Source organism: Chiloscyllium plagiosum, chromosome 17 (genome assembly GCF_004010195.1).
Source record: "Chiloscyllium plagiosum isolate BGI_BamShark_2017 chromosome 17, ASM401019v2, whole genome shotgun sequence".
In the NCBI taxonomy this organism is placed as follows: domain Eukaryota; kingdom Metazoa; phylum Chordata; class Chondrichthyes; order Orectolobiformes; family Hemiscylliidae; genus Chiloscyllium; species Chiloscyllium plagiosum.
Genome location: NC_057726.1, coordinates 54,749,409 through 54,770,638, shown reverse-complemented (window position 1 = coordinate 54,770,638; position 21,230 = coordinate 54,749,409). Strand labels below are relative to the sequence as shown.

Sequence of the window (21,230 nt, the reverse complement as noted above, 5' to 3'; positions counted from 1 at the left end):
ACAGAATTGACCTGGGAATCCTAAATATTGAGGAGAAAGTGAGGTCTGCAGATGCTGGAGATCAGAGCTGAAAATGTGTTGCTGGAAAAGCGCAGCAGGTCCGGCAGCATCCAGGGAACAGGAGAATCGACATTTCGTTCCTCATTCCTGAAGAAGGGCTTATGCCCGAAACATCGATTCTCCTGTTCCCTGGATGCTGCCTGACCTGCGCTTTTCCAGCAACACATTTTCAATCCTAAATATTGACTTTGTCTGATGGCTTCATATTAAAGATGGGCAATGAAACCTACTGCTGGTTACAATTAGATGGTGAATTCTTTCTTGTAGAACATTTATTCAGTATACATTAATCTAGTTATTCATAGTAATATTTAATTATTAAAAGCAAACAAATTGTCATAATCAGTTGAAGCTGAGGATTGACTTTAGGATGATCTGTATGGTCAAGTCAGAAGTGTGTGTTGTTCTGGGTACAAATTGCAACAATCGAATGTAAACCAACCTTTGAGTTGTTCGAACATGTTAGGTAGAAATGAAATCACTTGTGTTTTGTATGTGTTTATTTCGCAGTGGGAATGATAATTGGGTTGGAGTCTGTAAACATCATAAATGTGCAGTGTGTGGGGATTTAATATCTTTGCATCCTTTCAGTTTGGGCACACAGCACAGCAGTAGCACATGCAGGTAAATACATGTCAAAATATTGTACGCCCCATTGGCAAAGTTAAGCTTGTCTTGTCTGTTAACGTCTCCTCTAAGAGTTCGCAAGCACGTTCTACTCTATCTCTTGGTAATTATCTTCCATTAACTCATCTTGGAGGCAGTGGGCTCCTACCTGTTCTTCATATTAAATGTGTGAGCGGAACTGAGGGTAGACAGCCTGTCAATGACTTAGCAGCAGAGACGGTGCTGTTTTTTTTTTACTGGAGTTCCAGGCAGGCGCTATTTCATTTAGGAGTGCAGGATTGCAATCAGGAGTGAGTATCTGTCCTGACTCTTCACTTTCTCAACTCCCTCTCCCCAATTCAAGGGAGCTGACAACTGCTAACAAAATGAGATTGGTCCACTCAGCATAGACTTCAGATCAGAACCCAGGATCTTTCTGTTCTATTGAAACACATCTCTTACCTGCTCTCTGATAGATGATACACTCCTTACTGTTTACTTTAAAATGGAGAACAACAGAAGGAAATTTGGAAAGGATACCTTTTAAAAGTGTTCACTAAAATTAGATATTAATAGAATCTGGATTAAGTTTGCTCTCTGAGTTGGAAGCTGAAAACGAACCTTCCAGCTCAGCGAGCAAACCTACATCCAGAACCTCAACCTGAGCTACAAATCTTCTCAAAACTTGCTAATATTAATAGAATAACAAATAAGCTCATTGTATCTCTCTCTATCAACGGCATGTATTGCAATGCAATCCTCTTTGTGGAGGAGAAGTGACTGTCCAAATACATAATTCCAAAAAATACATAATTCCAAAAAATGCAAATTTCTCCAATTTTTAAAATGCATCAGTGGTATATTTTATTTATCTGGTAACAGATATGAACACTTATGTAAATTAACAAAATTTATTTTCTAGCACTTCCAATTATTCCTACTTGGAATGTAGGTCATGGTGCATTTATTGCTCAATTCCAATTGTCCCATATATGTAATGATAACAGTTGACTGAAAGCAATTTTTGACTTGTCTATAAACCTCTAATTACACACACTCTGGATAGGTTGTTTAATTCATTCCCTATAATAAAGGTGCATGGCTATGTGTATATACTTATGTGTATTATGATGCCTGTAGAGACCAATAACTTTCAGAAAGATCCAACTTCACAATATGGAAGTCAAGGTTTTAGCTTTTAAACGTACAGCAACAAAAGACTAAAAACACATTGAACTAACCACTATCTTTTTAGTTAATTTAATACATTAAACTAGAGATTGGAATACCTTTTCTTATTAGTCCAACTAATGCTTTGTCTTTATTTTTATCTATGCATTTTTATACATAAATATACAAATAATATTTATCAATTGAGAAGTGAACCTTAGCTCCCATGGATTTATTCCTTTTCTTTTCTGTTCTCAGTCTGCCATTTTGCAATCCTTGCACTGTTGATCGCATTGATGTTTTCTTTTCCTGGATGAGCTTCCCCCGGTCCAAACCAGGAAATCTGTCCAGCCTTGTTTAACTCTGGATGAATTTGGTCTTTCAATCCAAATGCAAGCTCCCACTCACATTCCTCATGACAAACCACAGGGATGTTTCTGGACCAGAGGTTCCATCTTTAAAAGCACTGTCTGTGTTAGCCTTGGAAAGTCTGTTACCTGGTGTGAGCATATTACAATTGCAACATCAAACACAATAGACTTAGAGTTATAGAGATGTACTGCACGGAAATAGGCCCTTCTGTCCAACTCATCCATGCCAACCAGATTTCCCAACGTAATCTAGTCCCATTTGCCAGCACTTAGCCCAACTCTCTCTCAACCCTTCCCTACTCATGTACCCATCGAGACGCCTTATAAATGTTGTAATTGTACCAGCTTCTACCACTTCCTTTGGCAGCTCATTCCATACACACACCATCCTCTGGTGTGAAAAAGTAGCCTCATAGGTTCCTTTTCAATCTTTCCACTCTCACCCTAAACCTATGCCCTCCAGTTCTGGACTCCCCCACCCTAGGGAAAAGGCCTTGTCTATTTATTTTAACCATGTCCCTTCATGATTTTATAAACCTCTATGAGGCCACCACTCAGCCTCCGACACTCCACAGAAAACAGCTCCAGCCTATTCAGCCTCTCCCTGTAGCTCAAACCCTCCAACCCAGACAACATCATTGTAAATCTTTTCTGAACCCTTTAAGTCAGTAGAAATGCTGATTAGTCAGTCTTGGCCACGACTCTCTTTAATCTTCAGAGCAAATGTACAGTTCGCAGCACAACTATTTTTATCCCAGTACTTCCAACACCTTTATGGGATTTTGGAAAACTCCAAGTCTACCTGTTATAGAATTAGAGCTAACACTATTCAGGAGTGAAATCAAGGGAGCACTTTTTCCTGCGAATATTTGGAATTCTATTCCCCCAAATTGCCATGGGTGCTAGCTCAATCAGGATGTTGACTGATGTTTTGTTAGACTAAGGGTTTCAAGGGTTATGGATTAATTCTAGTACCTCTTGATGTAAGACAATAACAGTTGTATGGTAGAGTAAGCATTGTGACTTCTCTTAATTGTGGCATAGCTATAGATGACAGTGGCAGCCCAGTGACAGCTATAGATGACAGTGCAGATGATGGTGCCATTGGTATTCATTACTCACCTATATATGTATATCAAGGAAAGGAATTGCAACTTCCACCTGAATCGCTTTTTACTGATGTGATGTCAAATGTAGTTACTCTCAATTTTTTGTCATTTAAAAAAGAAGTCTGACATTTGGATTCTGTATCACTGATTTCTTATCCACTTGCCAGAATGAATACTGGGATTCCTGATCCAGCTGAGTTCAGAATTTGAACTTCTCTGTGCAACATGATTTTTACAATAATGATGACCATTAGTGACTGCTCCCATAACTGCGGTACTGAATGGTTGCTATTGCTGTCATGTGGTGGAAGTAAAAATAAAGTGTTAAGTATACAAAGTTACAGTGGACTCCCAACGGGTGGATAGAATGCTGCAATAAAACAGACAGTTTGTGATAGTAAAATAGATAATGTTTTACCAGTAATTCACACATTTCTCAATGTGTTAAAGGATATTGAGAGGCATTCTGGCACACCTCTCCATCAGTTCAGAATACTTTCTTCTCCCTTCAATCCTCACCTCCATGAAATTAGACTGGCAAGTTTCTTCATCCTCCATCAATTCACACTAGCATCATCCTTCCTCTCTCTCAGCAATATCCTCAATGCCAGTTCATAGTGTTAGCCTCACCCCTCATTAGCACTGATCCCAGCTCTTCGGATGGTGGATATTCCTGAAATGCCCCAATCATGGAAGATCGCAGAATTCCATATTCTGGAAAAGCAACAGCATTTCTGGAAACCAGGGATGAAGCCAGACACAACATTGAGCAAATGGACACAGGCCATGAAATTGTCAGCAATTGGCATGTAGTTTTTGGCTGTTGTTTGGCTTTTAGACATTGATTTATCTCTAGCTCTGTCAGTGTTTATTCTGAACTTTTTTTTCTGTTCCCCCCCCCCCACCTCTCTCTCTCTCTCTCTCTCTCTCTCTCTCTCTCTCTCATCTCCTGCAGCCTCCCTGCTTCGTCCTTGCTGTGAGAAGATCTGTGATTTGTCCCACTGTTTCTCTCCCACACAATATCCCAGGACCTTCTCTTCCCCAACTTGTTTTTAAGACCTTTAGCCTGCATTATCAAATTGATATTCCCTGCAGGACCAGTGAGAAGCTTGGCTGGGTGTTCATTCCTAATTGGAGAGCTGCCTCTTTGTAACTGCTGAGTCATAGTTTGCACACCTGCAGGCCTAAGTCATATGTTTCCATGTTTTCTTGAACTGAACTGGCTCTGATATGGTGGATGCATTTATCTGATTGAGACCTAGGTACAGCACCAGAGCTAGTCAGGCATCTTTATCTTTGCAAAATAATGTAGGAGGAAAGTTATTCACAATTGGTAATTCCCTGCTCTCTCTTCCGTTTTATAATTCCACAGTCCAAATTGTTTTTTAAAAAATGTTATTAATTTGAATATTTTTTATTGAGAAGGAAAATGTAGTAATTAATATAATTCTGCAATAAAGAGCTGCTCACAGATGAACTATTTTTGAATTAGGTTTTTTAATGTCCATTCACCATGAGAAGTAGTCCATGATTGTTTTCTATTTAGGGCCAAAAAGTGTGGCGCTGGAAAAGCATGGCAGGTCAGGCAGCATCCAAGGAGCAGGAGAGTCGACGTTTCAGGCATAAGTTCCTGATGAAGAGCTTTTGCCCGAAATGTCAACTCTCCTGCTCCTTGGAAACTGCCTGAATGGCTGTGCTTTTCCAGTGCCACACGTTTTGACTCTGATCTCCAGCATCTCCAGTCCTCCCTTTCTTCTATTTAAGGCCCTCTGTTATACAGCCAAACTGCTGTAAACTCCAAGGAATTGTTTCATACTGTTGCAAAACCTAATGTGTCAAATAGTTTACTGTTAAAATGTAACAGCAAATCAATTAGGAAGCTCTTGTGTTCTGAACTGTTTGATACTGTGACAATATGGGACAAGATACTTTTTATATTAAAAAAAATTCAATTCGGAACTGCGTGTAGTAAGTTCCAGGACATCAAACACAACAAGCAGTCACAGTCTGATTGGAATGATCTGTTCACTTACGGAAAGGCTTCTCAGTCAGCCTTGGTAGCACTGTCACAGGAAGCTGAGAGCTTGAATCCCACTCCAGGACTTGGGCAACCTTTTCATACACGTGTAGAATGAACACCTAGAGGAAGTGGTAGATGCAGGTACAGTTACAACGTTTTAAAGAGGTTTGGATGGGTATCTGAATAGGAGAGGTTTAGAGGAATATGGGCCAAACACAGCAAAGTACGAACAGTTTAGTTTGGGAAACTTGATCGGCCTGGATGAGTTGGACCAAAGGGTCTGTTTCCATGTTCCATGTATCTACGACTTGTGTACGGTAGATTAGATTGGCTTTGCAACGTAGTATTGAGGGAATATCGCACTGCAATAGGGACTGCATGTCTAATGTAATGTCAGAGGCCCTGTAAACACTTGGGGGTGGATAAAAGATCCCACAACACAATTTGAAGATGAGTGAGAGTATTCTCCTCCTTGTCCTGGCCAATATTTCTCCTTTGGCTAACATTTACAGCTGATCCACTTTCACAGTGCTGACTTTATTGAATTTGCTGTATGGAAATCAGTTGCCATATTTACTCCATCACAACTTCATTATTGGCTATAAAGCACTTGCAGGTGTCCTGAGTTCAGAAAAGGCATTATATAAATATCAGTCTTTATTTTTTCTTCTTTTAAGGTTGGATATTCCTGCTGTAAAAGTAAAATAATGTATTTTTTATATTTCTCCTGTCTGTCCAGTTAGAAGACTGTGTGCTACAGATAGCTCCGAATGGGAATTATTTGGATCTGGAGTTGTCACTGGATGAGCAGAAGGATGAGCTGGAAGGTTTCTATGAAGAAGTTGGGTAAGGAATTAATTACTGAGCTAAACATGAAAATAGCAAAAAAAAGTTAACAAGATCCAACATATAACGAGTATGTGCTCAGCAAATCTGCAGCTTTGCTGAGTAATTGATCACTCAATAGAAATCTAACATTAAGTGAGAGTTTGACATTTTCACCAGTCTACTTATTAACAGTACAATTCTTTAGACACTTTACAAGTAGGTTTGGAGTTATATTGCCAGACCTGTTAAGATTCTCTTTTCAAAGTGCCACTGTGGCAGATTTTAGCTTCCATTGAGGTTAAGGTCCATATAATTTCCCTGTAATGACTAGCTATTCCCTGGTCATCCTGCCTTAATAACATTCTTTGAAACCCCTCAGCTCAGCACATGGAAGTCTTGTAACAACAATAAAGTGAAGTTCTCACTTGTAACAGCAATAATAATAAGCTGTGCATTTTTTAAACCAAAGAATAGTACTGATCATAGAGCAGCAACAGGATGTTACAATTGACATGGGGCTGATTGGCCACTGCATGATGATCTTTTGAGACTTTCAAACTCCATACTTTTGGTATTTTATTTTGACAGGGTTAGACCTAATTTCTTGTGGTTTACCTGCTGTCAAATGTGAAGGATAATATAATGGTTTCAGTTGGTTTGATTAGCACACTTGTGCAAAGTTAAGTTTCTTCACAGACCATCAGTGAGAGTACAATGAAATGCTGTGGTCACTTAGGCCTGGACTCTACATGCCCCATGCTGGTCTGCTTTCAGCATGGAGACCTGGACATAGGGAGAGTGCCCAGACCCCACCTTACCAATCATCTGTGAACTGGCCCATGATACGAGGAGTGTGTGAGCCTTAAAATTGGCAGTCTGCCTGCCTTATCTGAATAAATAATTAAGGGTCAAAACTGAGCTTATACTAAGTTCAACATTATCCTGGCCAAACCATAATAAGGTTCCCGCAAGTGAGCAGCCTGTTCTTTTTTAACAAGGTCTCAACAAGGCAGAAAGAAGCATAGAAGATAGGAGCAGGAGTAGGCCATTCGACCCCTTGAGCCTGCTCTCCCTTTCAATATGATTCTGGCTGATTATTGAGCTCAAAACGCTAATCCCCCCTCTCCCCATTCCCCAGTATCCCTGATCCCTGATCCCTTTAGCCACAGGATCTACCTCCTTCTTGAAAACACAATGTTTTGGTCTCAACCACTTTCTGTGGTAATGAATTCCACAGGCTTACCACTCTTTGGGTGAAAAATATGTTCATCATTTCAGTCCTAAAAGGTGTGTCCTTTATCCTTAAATTGTGATGCTTGGTTCTGTACTCCTCCATCATTGGGAAAAGTTTTCCTGCATTTACTGTGTCTTGTCACTTTAGAATTTTATGGATTTTTGAGATCCAAGTTCACCTTCTAAACTCCATTGAATACAATTCTAACCAACTCAATCTCTCTTCGCCCCCTCTATAGCAAGAACATCCTTCCTCAGATAGGGAGACCAAATGTGTGCACGAAATTCCAGGTGTGGTCTCACCAATGCCCTGTGTAATTGCAATATGACAAACAGTTTGCTTTCTTTAGTGCCTGCTGTACCTGTACATTTACTTTTAGCGAGTGGTGTGTAAGGACACCCAGGTCACGTTGAACATTTCCCTGTCCCATTTTACATTCAGGAGAAAGTGAGAACTGCAGATGCTGGAGATCAGAGTCAAAAAGTGTGGTGCTTCCTGATGAAGAGCTTATGCTTGAAACATCAACTCTCCTGCTCCTTGCTGCCTGACCAGTTGCATTTTTCCAGCACCACACTTTTTGATGCCCATTTTACAGCCATTCAAATAATAATCTGCCTTCCCGTTTTTGTTACCAAAGTGCATCCCCTCACATTTATCCATGTCATACTGAATCTGCCATGCATTTACCCGCTTGCTCAGCCTATCGAAACACACTGTGACATCTCTGCCTCCTCCTCACAGCTCACCCTTCACAGCTTTTGTGTAATCTGCAAATTTTGAGATAGTACATTTAGTTCCATCACCTAAATCATTAATGTATATTGTGATTAATTGGGATCCAAGTACCGATCCCTGCAGTACCCACTGTCACTGCCTGCCGTTCAGAAAAAGACTCATTTTGTCCCACTCTTTGTTTCCTGTATGCTAAACGACTTTCTGTCCATCTCAATACACTACTCCTAGTCCCATGGGATTTAATTTTATATATTCATTTCTTATGTGGAACTTTGTCAAAAATCTTCTGAAAGTCCACATAAACCATATCCACTGGCTGACCCTGATCAACTCTACTAGTTCCATCCTCTCAAAATTCCAGTGATTTGTCAAACATGACTTCCCTTTCATAAATCCATGCTGACTGTGTCTGATTCAACTATTATTTTCTAAATGCTGTACTATAAAGTCCTTGATAATGGACTCTAGCATCTTCCCCATCTCCAACATTAGGCTGACTGGTCTATAATTCCCTGTTTTCTGTCTACCTCCCTTTTTAAATAGACAGGTTACATGACCTAACCTCCAGTCTGTAGGAACCATTCCAGGGTCTAAAGAATCCTGGATGGTGACCAGCAATGCATCCACAATTTCGAGGGCACCTTCCTTAGGTACTTTGGGATGTAGATTATCAGGCTGTAGGCATTTATTAGCCTTCAGCCTCATTAATATCCCAGCATTATTTCTTTGCTCATATAGATTTGCTTCAGCTCCTCCCTCTCACTAAACTGTCCTCCCAATCTTTTCTGAAAGTAGGTGAGGTGCTTTCTTCAGGGGTGTCCTTTAGGTATTGGGGTACAGCCCTGATGGAACATAGAACAGAGAAAATTGACTCTATCTATTCCTCTCATTATTTTGTACACCTTGATCAGGTCTCCTCTCTTCCTCCTCCTCTCCAGAGAGAAAAGTCCGAGCTTATTCAACCTTTTTTCATAAGGCAAGCCCTCCAGCAGTCCAGGCAGTATCCTGGTAGACCGTCTTTGCACCCTCTCCAAAGCCTCTGTATCTTTCCTATAGTAGGGTGACCAGAACTGGACACAATATTCCAAGTGATAGTTGGCACCTTCCTTCCTCCCCCCACCTGAACTTTGATTTAACCTTGCTCTACTCCTCACCCACTTCTCCTTTTCAGATGTTCATGCTCTCCCCACCCAATAAGCTGTCCAACCCGAGTCCAGGAAACATTGGCCCCTTCATCTTGAGCCTGCTTGCAGCATCCCACTAGCGAAGGTTGGCTAGCAGAGAGTGGGATGTCCTGCCACTGATGAGTAAGGGCTGAGCATTAGCCTACCCTGCAGAACATTATGGCTGTGGGGAAGGGTCCATTTCGGTTTGTCAGCTGGCTGCCAACTTGCCTTCCGCATCTTCTGTCTCTCTCTTCCCATTAAACTCCACCTCAGATAGTAGTACACCATAGAAATCAGTAGTATTTAAGATATCAGTTCCTGTTGGAAGAAGGCACTAACTGTGTATCCCAAAATGTGTTATCCTTAAACCATTCTCACCTTTGCACTGATGGTGCAGTCACAATGGTGTTGGGTAGGACATTGTGTCTAGCTATAAATGTGGAATGATAAAACAAGCTTCTGGATAAATTTCCCTGTCCGATATAAGAGTCAAGTCATGTTAACTGGGCAGCTGTTCTGTCGGAATTGCTAACGTTAACAAAACATGCAAGGGAAACAAAATGTGTAGGTTTGGTCGATTACCAGCTCACCTCACGAATCCATCCACTGGTAAACTACCTGCAACAGTCCCTGGTTTCTGCTTTTTCCATTCAAATGGAATTGTATTTTTAAACTGTGTTGGATTATTGTATGTTGCATTTGCAATGGCAACAAAATATTCCACCATATGGAAACAACTTAACTTAAAAGGGTTTTTTCTCACCAATCCCAATGATGAAGCTTAAATAGTGGGATAAGATCAAGTCTGCTAGCTCGACAGAATGATGATCATGAAAATAAACAAATCTTGTTGCAACCTAATTGTCAGACACTTTCAGATACATGATGTTAGAACCAACCAGTTGGCTGTCAGCCAGACAGTATACAACTTTTCAATCTTCCATTGCCCATAACAGAGATTCATTTATAATGTTTCTTTTCAACATTGTATTTTTAATTCTCTATCTTCTAACAAAAGATTTGATCAGATTTTGAGTAGGTTTGTGGTTATTTTCCTTTTTCATTTCTGATTTCTCTGCCACTCTCCGAGCAGCCTGGCCCCGCTCTGACTGAGACAGAAATCCAGAGAACATCAATCTCAGTTGTAGCTGGCTGCTGGAAATTATGACCAAGAATCAGAAAGAGATGGACCTTTTTGATTTGCTTTAATTTTTCACCACCATTCCCTCTTGCTTACTTTCTGAGGCAACTCCCATAGCTCCCCAACACTATTGATTCACATTTAGGATGTGAAAGTGACCCATTTGGATGGAAATGTCTTTTCTAGTCTGTGGAAGTCTGAAATATGATATTGCCAAGTCCCCTTTGCCTATAGAACATTGCAATCCCATAATATCCATTTCTTGGGAAAGCGAATTGTCATCCTTAACTTTGCTCTGATATGGCCGTTTTCACTGCCTGAACAGATTTGCAACAATTTATTTACATGATTTGGGTGTGACTGGAGGACATTTGGTTAGTAAGCTTGCAGATGACATCAAAAATTGGTGGTTAGTGAACAGTGAAAAAGGTTATCTCAGAGTATAGCAGGATCTTGATCAGTTGGACCAATGGGCTAAGGAGCGGCAGATGGAGTTTAATTTAGATAAATGTGAGGTGCTGCAGTTTGGAAAGGAATTATACATTTGATGGTAAGGTCCTGGGGAATCATAGAGTTACAGAATGAGTCCTCGGGGTGCAGGTGCATAGTTCCTTGGAAGTGAAGTCGCAGGTAGACAGGGTGGTGAAGAAGGCACACTTGCCTTCGTTGGTCAATGTGTTGAGTACAGGAGTTGGGACAGCATGTTGTGACTGTATAGGACATTGGCGAGGTCACCTCTAGAATATAGTTTTCAATTCCGGCCTCCCTTCTACAGGAAAGATGTTGTGAAACTTCATAAATTACAGAATCCCTACAGTCCATTTGGCCCAACAAGTCCACACCGCCCCTCTGAAGTGTAATCTTCCAGACCCATTCCTATTGGTCTACATTTCCCCTGACGAATGCAATGAACTTACACATCCCTGAACGCTGAGCAATTCACCTAACCTGCATATTTTTGTACTGTGGAGCAAAACGGAGGACCCTGAGAAAACCCTCGCAGACCCACAGAGAAGGTGCAAACTCCACACAGACAATTGCCTGAGGCTGCAATCAAATCAAACCAGGTCCCTGGTGCTGTGAGGCAGCAGTGCTAACCACTGAGCCACTGTGCCAGCCCACCTTGAAAGGGTTCAGAAAAGATTTACATGGATGTTGCCTGGACTGGAGGGTTTGAACAATAGGGGGAGTCTGAATAGGCTGAGACTTTTACTCCTGGAGTGTCAGAGACTATGCAGTGATCTTAAAGGTGTTAATAAAATCATGAGGGTCAAGGTCTTTTCCCCAGGATAGGGCAGACCAAACCTAGAGGGCTTAGGTTTAAGGTGAAAGGGGGAAGATTTAAAAGGGCAACTTTTTCATGTAGAGAGTAGTGTGTGTATGGAACATACTGTCAGAGGAAGCGGGTACAATCACCACATTTAAAAGGCATCTGGATGGGTATATGAATAGGAAGGGTTTAGGGGGATATGGGCAAAATGCAGGCAAATGGGACTAGGTCAGTTTAGGATATCTGGTCAGCAAGGATGAGTTGGACTTAAAGGTCTGTTTCGATGCTGTATGACTCTATGAACTACTATTTATAAAACTCATACTCTTGACACGCGAAGATAGTAGGATGTTGTGCTATGATGACTCATTTGTCCTGACCATTGTACAGCTTAAGGTTTGTCGGGTGCAGGAAACATCAAGGCATCTGTACAAGCTGCACGTGAGCACCGTTCCTATCATTACGAGGTTAGGAATGCAAAAGAAGAATCGTCCTGCATTTTAAATAGCTGAGCTTGGTATAATTAGACAGTGATTTCTGTTTTGACATGGATTTAGTTAAGCAATTGCAATATTAAAATATCTAAGTACAAGCTTTTAAAGAAGAACTATTACCCGTTTAGGTTCTTGAGTAACTTTGGGGAAGAGTGACAGTGATAGGAAAACAGATTGGGACTTGATCTGCATGACAAAATTTATTTCAATCAGTAGTGGAAATACTTTTTATATTGAAAACTATAGCTTTAAGTGCCAAAGATTGTGTAACTAATTTAGAATTAATAAAACTGTGGCCACTTTAGGCATTAAAAGCAGGAATGTTAGGACTACTTCCAGCCAAATATTGAATCCCTGACCACAACTGGGCCAGATAGAGAGAATTCAGGACTGGTTGTGTTTAAATGGTGGTTGCTATGTTACCATAGAATGTGCAGTTTTGCACATCAGCATTTATTTTCAGTTTAGTTGTTTCTTTTCTGCTTCCTTGATGTCTTCCCCAGCCCCAAATTAAACACTAAGGACACTCCTAAACTGTCTGCTCTTCTGCCTCTATTTATGAGCAATGAAAGAGGATGCAGACTGGTGGAATGTGCAAACTAATTGATTTTGGTTGCACTGATCTAGTAGCTCAATATGCTCCATTTATTTTCCATCCTGTTTTTCTCCTTCATTCTCATTTGAAGAGTGCATTTTAAACTTCCAGTCAGTCAATAGAAGTGAAATTCAAGCTCAAATGATAAGTTGAAAATCTAGCTAACTGTCTCAGCAATAACTTGTACTTATGTAACACCATTATTGTAACTAATCCCCACAGGTATGATAGTTGACATAGAACAACATAAGGAGAGAGGGTGGGTAAGGGTTTGGAAAGAGGTCAGTTTTATGATGCATCATAACGTGAGAGGTGTAAGGACGGATCTTAATTGATTAGATCTGAGGCAGCTAACAGTAGTATTGTGGCAGTTAAGATCAGGGATGCCCTGAAGATCAGAATTATATCCCATGATTACTGCAATGGAGGACGTTCAGGCCATGAAAAAATTTAAAGTTAAGGATGAGAATTTTTAAGCAGGAGCCAGTGTAACGTGGGGGTTAATGTGTGAATGGGACTTAGCTCAGTATACAAATTGGATATGTGCAAGAATGTTGAATGCACTGAAGTTTACAGAGTGTTAAATTTGGGAAACCAGCCAGGAGTTGCCTGGAATAGTCAAATCTAGGGGTAACAAAAGCATGGTTGAGGATTTAATGAGGTGGGTGCAGAGCTCTGGGTAGATTGGCCACGTCAAAGAGATAGAAATGGTCTTAGTGACCTCTTGGAGATTAGATCTGCCTCAGATGGTTACCAGGGAGAGGGATGGAGTGAGTTGCTAGGGAATGGAGTTGTGGCAGAGACCGAGACAACGGCTTCAGTCTTCCCAATATTTAATTGGAGGACCATTTCTCTCGATGCAGTCCTGAATACCAGACAGACAGTCTGACAAATTTGAGACAGTGGAAGCAACAAGAAGGATGGTGATGAGTTAGAGCAGGAACTGATGACAGTGTCACCAAAGGCAGTGTGTTGGGGAGGGAACCAGGGAGAGATCACTGGGAGAGCCAGAGATTAGAATGCATGGGAGCAGGTTAAGGAACCAATGTCAGTTGTACTCTTGTCACAATTCAATAGGGGAAGAATGGTTACAGGGGAGTGAGGTCCCATCCAATTGGGTGAGAGTAGAGAGGTATTACAGAAGGATGGTGAATCAACTGTGTCAAAGGCAGCAAACAAGTCAAAATAAGGATGGAAGGTTTGCTGTGTCACATAGAAAGTCAATAGTGACTTTGATAAGAGCTGTTTTGCTGCAGTGACCAGGTGGAAGTCTGTTTGGAGGGAGTGAAACCTGGAGATCTGGCAAAGGTGGACACACATGGGTGATGCCAACATGTTCATTGTCTATTGGAAAAGAGAGGGATTGAATTCACTTTGCCCCCAGGAGTTGACTTGAATCTGCCATCTGGTTCATTTTCTTCTGTCAATGTTTGGAGTGTGAATGTTTGAAATGGGTTGGCAAAGGAAGGTCTGTCCCTGTAGTCACCATATTTGTGAAGGTTTTCAGTTTGGACTCTCTGGATAACGATGGGAACAAAGCAAGTGTTTTATTGTTCTTCACCCTAACTGAGGAAAGTTAGTCTCTGTTTGAGATCAGCTCAGGCTGGTGTGGGAAACTGCGACTTGCTTATCCATAATCCTCAGAAGGACACTAGATGTTGCACTTACCTTTGAAGCAATGCTTGAGGAGTGCCTTCGACGGAGTGCATTTCACTGTCCCCTCCAGTTTAGGAATTGTGTTTTCCTACACCTCTTCCTACTTTCAGAATGAAGTTGTAATCTGTGCATCTGTAAGAATGAGTGATTAGGGGACTTCTTCCAAAGATCATTGGATCCAGGAGGAACAGGAATGTTTTCCCATTTCTCCTTGAACAAGTGCCAACCTTGAATTGGCACTTTTCACCTAGCCTGACTCTGCCAACCAGAACCTAGCTATCACCACCCCGGCAAGATGGCCCACAGCTAATGTCACCAGTCAGGCATGATGGGTAGTCAGATACTGTGGCTCATCCTGGAACCTTTGTACATGGCTTGAATCCAATTTTGGGTTGGGTTTGGGCTTCTCAGTTTGGTCCAAAGCACAGTGTCCCAATCACAGTGTGCTTTGGACCCAATCTGCTCTGGAGGGCAATTGGCTGGTACAACATCTGTAACAGTTGGACTGCTATTGCGATAGATTAAACTAGTCGTTGTTTACATATATTCAGTCCTAAAAGAAATAAGTAGTTTGATTTGGTGTTGAGAGACAAACATCTAATCCTCTGTTCATTTTCGTGACTGGGAATACACAAGATGGATGTGGACACCATTTGGTTTTCCATTGACATTAATGGAGATTCAAAATCCATCCTTAGCTTTCTGTTGCACCTTCACAAGAAGTGCAAAGGAAGACAGGAACTATAAGCCACATAGTGGATGTAAAGTGTGCCAGCCTTGCAAAGATGCCAGCTGGATGCAGTTCCTTTGCTCATGTCAAACATAAGAACTAGCTTGAAAATGAGCTAGGGAAATAAATATCAAGCTATGGAATCAATGCTACACAATGAATTATTTTGCACATTCAACCAGTCTGCATCCTCTCACACTGCTTATAAACAGACACAGAAAAGCAGACCAATTAGGAATGTTCTTAGTGTTTAATTTGGGGTCGGGGAAAACATCAAGAAAAGAAACAACTAACACTGGAAGTAAATGTTGATGTGCAAAACTGCATCAGGTTTAAATAAACTCACATTCAATGATAACTTAGCAACCACTATGTAAGCATAACCAGTCCTGAATTCTCTGTATCTGGCCCAGTTGTGGTCAGGGATTCAATATGTGGCTGGAAGCCATCCCAACATACCCATTGCTTGTGTCTAATGATCCAGATGGCCAACTGAGTCCTTTCCAGTCCTCTGTTCTCCAAGTTCCTGTTGGATCAGTCACTTGGAGTAATAAATTACTTGAGGTACTTGTTCCATTGAAATCTTGTCAGCATTTGAATCCATTCCCTCGTTTGTTTGAGGTCTGCAAATAGCCTGTCCATTAACCTTTAAAGGACTAATTAGCATTTGGTCTGTAGACCTGTTGGTCAGTGTATCCAAATTTCTTTTTAATGTGATTAGTGCTTCTGCCTCTATCAATCCTTTTTGGGTAGTCAATTCCACACCCGAGATCACCATCTATAAAAAACATTGTTCTTCAACTGTTGATGATCTTCATTTCAAATTTGTTGCTTTAAACCTGTCAGTTATTGATATTCTTCCTATTCATTCTACCTTGGAAGCTCTTAATTGCACACATCCCGATTAAATTGCTTGCATAAAGAAACCAACATCAGTCTTCCAAAACTTTGCTCATTCTGAAAATTCTCCATTCTTGGCAACATCCTTGTAAATCCCTTCTGTAACTCCTCTGATGTGTCACATCCTGCCTATACTGTAGTGACCAGAACTGCACGCTGTGCTCCAGCTGATGCCTAACCTGCGTTTTATAGCACTCCAGCAGAATTACCATGCCTGGATTTGATATAATATGACAGCTCATTGGAGACTTTTATTTTTGCACCACTTAGAGAGAGAAAGTCACAACTGGTGTGAAGTGAATTAAGCGCAATTGTAATACTTAGAACTTCATCTAATATTGATGAAGAACTAACCTTTCATCACCTCCTCAGTAACATCAAACAGAACTGCGACTTGTCTGGCAGTGTGTTGAGTTTACTTCATCAGAAATCCAGGCCAAACTAGCAGCACAGTTCCAATCCGCTCACTTTCAGTAGATATTATCCAAGTACTACCAGTTGAAAAAGGTTGCAATTATCTAAATACACCAATTTTGCAAACTAAACTGATGCCTGGATTATACCAGTGTTGTTTCTGTGTGTTTGCTCATGTTGTTAAGTTGGATGCTGTCTTGGAGTAGCTAAGCTTGAATGAATGGTGATGGAAACAACATGTAGTCAAGACGTCTCTATACAGGTGTATGGGGTTCAAAGTGCAGAATGGTTGGCACTCCTACATGGAAAGTATTACTTCATACTCTGATTTTCACTTGTGCTTCAAACAGATCAAACTGATTTTCTTTGAAGCTCTGGGGTGAACATAATTATATGCTAACTACTATGCGTTGGAAAATCGCATAAGAGGATTCTTTACCTGAATGGGCAACTTTATTTATTGAAGTTTATTTGCAAGTTTAGAGCAGGGCAGCAAGATATCTTGAAACTGGAATAGTTTAATTTTGTGTATATTGGTTAAAAGACTGATAATTGCAGGATTGGATAAAAGTATGCAGTGCGACCACAAAGAGGAGATGTAAAATGCTGCCAGACATGATGCTGTACAAGCACATTTTTTCAGGCTTTGACAAGGAAGCCTGAAAACTGTGGCTTGCTTGAAGTGATTTCACCCGAGTCATATGGAGATTATTCATTTGTACATGTGATCTGTCATGTAGTGTTACTAAATAAACCAACTTTGACTCTGAATTATGCAGGAGTATTTCAGAATAAGGCGCAACACTGATTTTTAAGGCATCTCGGTCTGTGTGGAATTTTACAAAGTAATTATTTTGAAATGTTCCTTCCTGCTCTGGGTGCTGAGTCACATCTGGTTATATTTCCATGGGTTTCAGCAGTCTTCCACCACTGTGTCCAATTGGCTGCTTTTTACATCTTGTTCTTAGCCAGTGAGCGTCACCTCAGATCCTATACATTCTCCAAACATTGTGACTGCACTGCGCCACCAAATGAGTATCGTAAGAAAGTGGATATTCAGTTTTCCTACTTCAATGTCTTGATTAATGTAGTCTTAGCAGGAGCCATTGGTGGTTGATCAGGAACAGGGCTGTCAAGGGAGGGGGAGGCATAATATGAAATTAAGAACTTTCACTGATGCTAAATGGGGTTGGTTCTGAACCAAGCAATTAGGCAGGGCATGTGACTCTTGGCTTTAAGAAAATCTAGGAAAAGATTTCTCTTGGAACCCTAAATGAGAAGGACAGATACTTTGTACCATTACAAAGCCATGGTGAAAGAACAGGGCAGTCTGGCAAATTTGGATAGTTCCTTCAATGCTTCAATATTCTCATGACAGACTGAATCACAGAAGGTTTGCAGTGTAGAAGGAGGCCATTTGTCCCATCCTGTCTGAACTGGCCGACCAAATGCGTATCATAAGAAAGTGGATATTAAGAAAGTGGATGTGCTGGAAATTCTGGGAATCATCAAGACAAGTAAGTCCCCAGGGCCAGACCAGATATATACAAGGTTACCACAGGAAGCGAGGAATGAGATTGCTGTGCTTCTGGCAATGATCTTTGCTTCCTCACTCTCCACGGGAGTAGTACCAGATGATTGGAGGGAGGTGAATGTTGTTGTGGTTCTGTTCGCCATGCTGGGAATTTGTGTTGCAGACGTTTCGTCCCCTGTCTAGGTGAGGAGAATGTTGTTCCTCTGTTCAAGAAAGGGAATAGGCAAATCCCTGGGAATTACAGACCAGCCAGTCTTATGTCTGTGGTAAGCAAGATACTGGAAAGGATTGAGAGATAGAATTTGAGTATTTGGAAGAACATAGTTTGACTAAAAATAGCATGGCTTTGTGAGAGGCAGATCATGCCTCACAAGCCATATTGAGGTCTTTGAGGATGTGACGAGACAAGTTGATGAAGGTCGAGCAGTGTAAGTGGTGTATATGGATTTCAGTAAGGCATTTGATAAGGTTCCCCACAGTAGGCTTATTCAGAAAGTTAGGAGGTATGGGATACAGGGAAATTTGGTGGTCTGGATACAGAATTGGCTGGCCAAAAGAAGACAGTGAGTGGATAGAAAATATTCTTCCTGGAGGTCAGTGCCAAGTGATCTCCTGCAGGGAAATTTTCTTGGGCCTCTGCTCTCTGTAGTTTTTTTTATAAATGAATGAAGAAATGGAAGGGTGGGTTAGTAAGTTTGCCAATGATACAAAGGTCGGTGGTATTGTAGATTGTGTGGGGGGGGCTGTTGCAGGCTACACAAGGCATTGACAGGATGCAGAGCTGGGCTGAGAAGTGGCAGATGGAGTTCAACCTGGATAAATGCAAAGTGATTCATTTTGGAACGTCAAATTTGAATGCTGAATACAGGGTTAAAGACAGGAACAGTGGGATCTTGGGGTCTACATACTTAGATCCTGCAAAGTTGCCATTCAAGTTGATAGGGGGGGTTAAGAAGGCATATAGTGTTTTGGCTTTCATTAACTGGGGGATTGAGTTGAAGGGCTGTGAGGTTTTGCTGCAGCTCTATAAAATCCTGGTTAGACCACACTTGGAATATTGTGTCCAGTTCAGGTTGTATCAGGTTGCCTCATTATAGGAAGGATGTAGATAGAGTGCAGACGAGATTTAGCAGAGTGCCTGAATTGGAGGGCTTGTCTTATGAGGAGAGGTTGAGTGAGCTGGGGCTTTTCACACTGGAGAGAAGAAAGAAGAGAGGTCACTTGATAGAGGTGTACAGATTAATCTCGACAGAGTAGATGGTTCGAGACTTTTCCCCAGGGCAGAAATGGATGCCACAAGGGGTCATAATATTCAGGTGATTGGAGGAAGGTATCGGGGAGTTGTCAGAGGTAGGTTCTTTTCGCAGAGAGTGGTGGGTGTGTGGAATGCACTGCCAGCGGTGGTAATAGAGTCAGAGACATTAGGGACATTTAAGCGACTGCTGGACAAGCACATGAATGGCAGTAAACTGAGGGGTGTGTCGGTCAGGTTGATCTTAGATTAACATAATGCTCGGCACAACACGTGGGCCGAAGGGCCTGTACTGTTCTATGATTTATAACTTACTGCCATTTTCCTGCCTTTCCCTCTTTATCCTGACATTGGGTCATTATTTGAATAGGAACAGCATTCTCATAACCTGCTGCCCCCACCACTAGCCTGTATTCCAGACCCAAACTATTCACTGTGTGGAAAAACATTTTTCTCAAATCACACTTGTTTCTTTTGCAAACTAGTTTAAATTTGCACCCTCTCATTTTCAACTCCTTATACAAATAAGGATGGTTACTCTCTGTCTATTCTGTACTGACTCCTTGTGATTTTGAAAACATCGATCAAATCTCCTCTTATCCTTCTCCTTTCCAAGGAAAACAGTTGCAATAGCTCCAATCTTTCCTCATAACTGGTGTCTAACCCCTGGAACCAGTCTCTTTTGCCCTCTCTCCAATGTGTTCACACCCTTCCTAAAGTGTGGCACTTACAACTGCACACAATTCTCCATCTGGGATCTGACAAGTGTTCAGCATAACCTTTTTGCTGTTATACTCTGTGGTCCTATTAATAAAACCTTTAGAATAGTACACATTTTATTGTCTTTCCATGTTTCTTATACCAAAATGTATCACCTCACAATTGTCCGGATTGAACTTCATCTGCCATCTACCTTCCCACTCCACCAGCTTGTCAACGTCCTGATGAAGTTCAACACTGTCACAGTTTACAAGCCATCCGAGTTTTGTATCATTCCCAAATTTTGAAATTGTCCCCTGCACACCAAGATCTAGATGATTCATACATATCCGGAAAAACATGGTCCCAATATCACTTTCTGGAGAACACCTGTGCAAACCTTCCTCTGTTACGCAGCCAATTTTGTATCCATGTTGCCACTGTCCCTTTTATTCCTTAAGCTGTGACTTTGCTTACAAGTCTGTTTTATGGCACTGTAGAAAATGTCTCTTGGAAGTCCACACTCTCACCAACTCTCTCTTTACTTCCTCAAAGACTCTAGCAATTTAGTGAATGAGGAGAAATCCATTCTCATCCCGAGCTAACTCTCATTTGTCTATGCAACTATTAATTCTCTCCTAAATGATTGTTTCTGGAGGTTTCCGCACTGCGGATTGGCCAATATTTACTGAAATTATTCTTGCAAGCTCCCTTTTTAACAAAGGGGTAATGTTTACAATTGCTGAAAATGTGTTGCTGGAAAAGCGCAGCAGGTCAGGCAGCATCCAGGGAACAGGAGAATCGACGTTTCGGGCATAAGCCCTTCTTCGGGCTTATGCCCGAAACGTCGATTCTCCTGTTCCCTGGATGCTGCCTGACCTGCTGCGCTTTTCCAGCAACACATTTTCAGCTCTGATCTCTAGCATATGCAGACCTCACTTTCTCCTTAATGTTTACAATTCTCCAGTCATCTGGTACCACCCTGAGTCTTAAGAAAACTGAAATACTCAGGTCAGTCCCCCTACAGTTTCCACCCTCACTTTTACCAGTATCCCTGGATGTATCATTCAGTCCCAGCATCTTGGCAACCCAACCTCTACTCCTGGCACCTTCCCCTGCAACCGCAAGAAATGCAAAACTTGCGCCCACACCTCCCCCCTCACTTCCCTCCAAGGCCCCAAGGGATCCTTCAATATCCGTCACAAATTCACTTGCACCTCCACACACATCATTTACTGCATCCACT

General features: G+C 41.4%; 1 protein-coding gene across 3 annotated transcripts in view; it reads left to right on the top strand.

The window, feature by feature from the left end:
* Positions 1–21,230, top strand: part of fhod1 (formin homology 2 domain containing 1) — a 313,847-nt gene that overhangs the window by 17,446 nt on the left and 275,171 nt on the right. For all 3 annotated transcript variants that reach the window (XM_043707126.1, XM_043707128.1, XM_043707127.1), the window contains exon 2: positions 6,076–6,182. In XM_043707126.1, the coding sequence (XP_043563061.1) occupies positions 6,076–6,182 (107 nt within the window). The remainder of the gene's footprint in view (positions 1–6,075; positions 6,183–21,230) is intronic.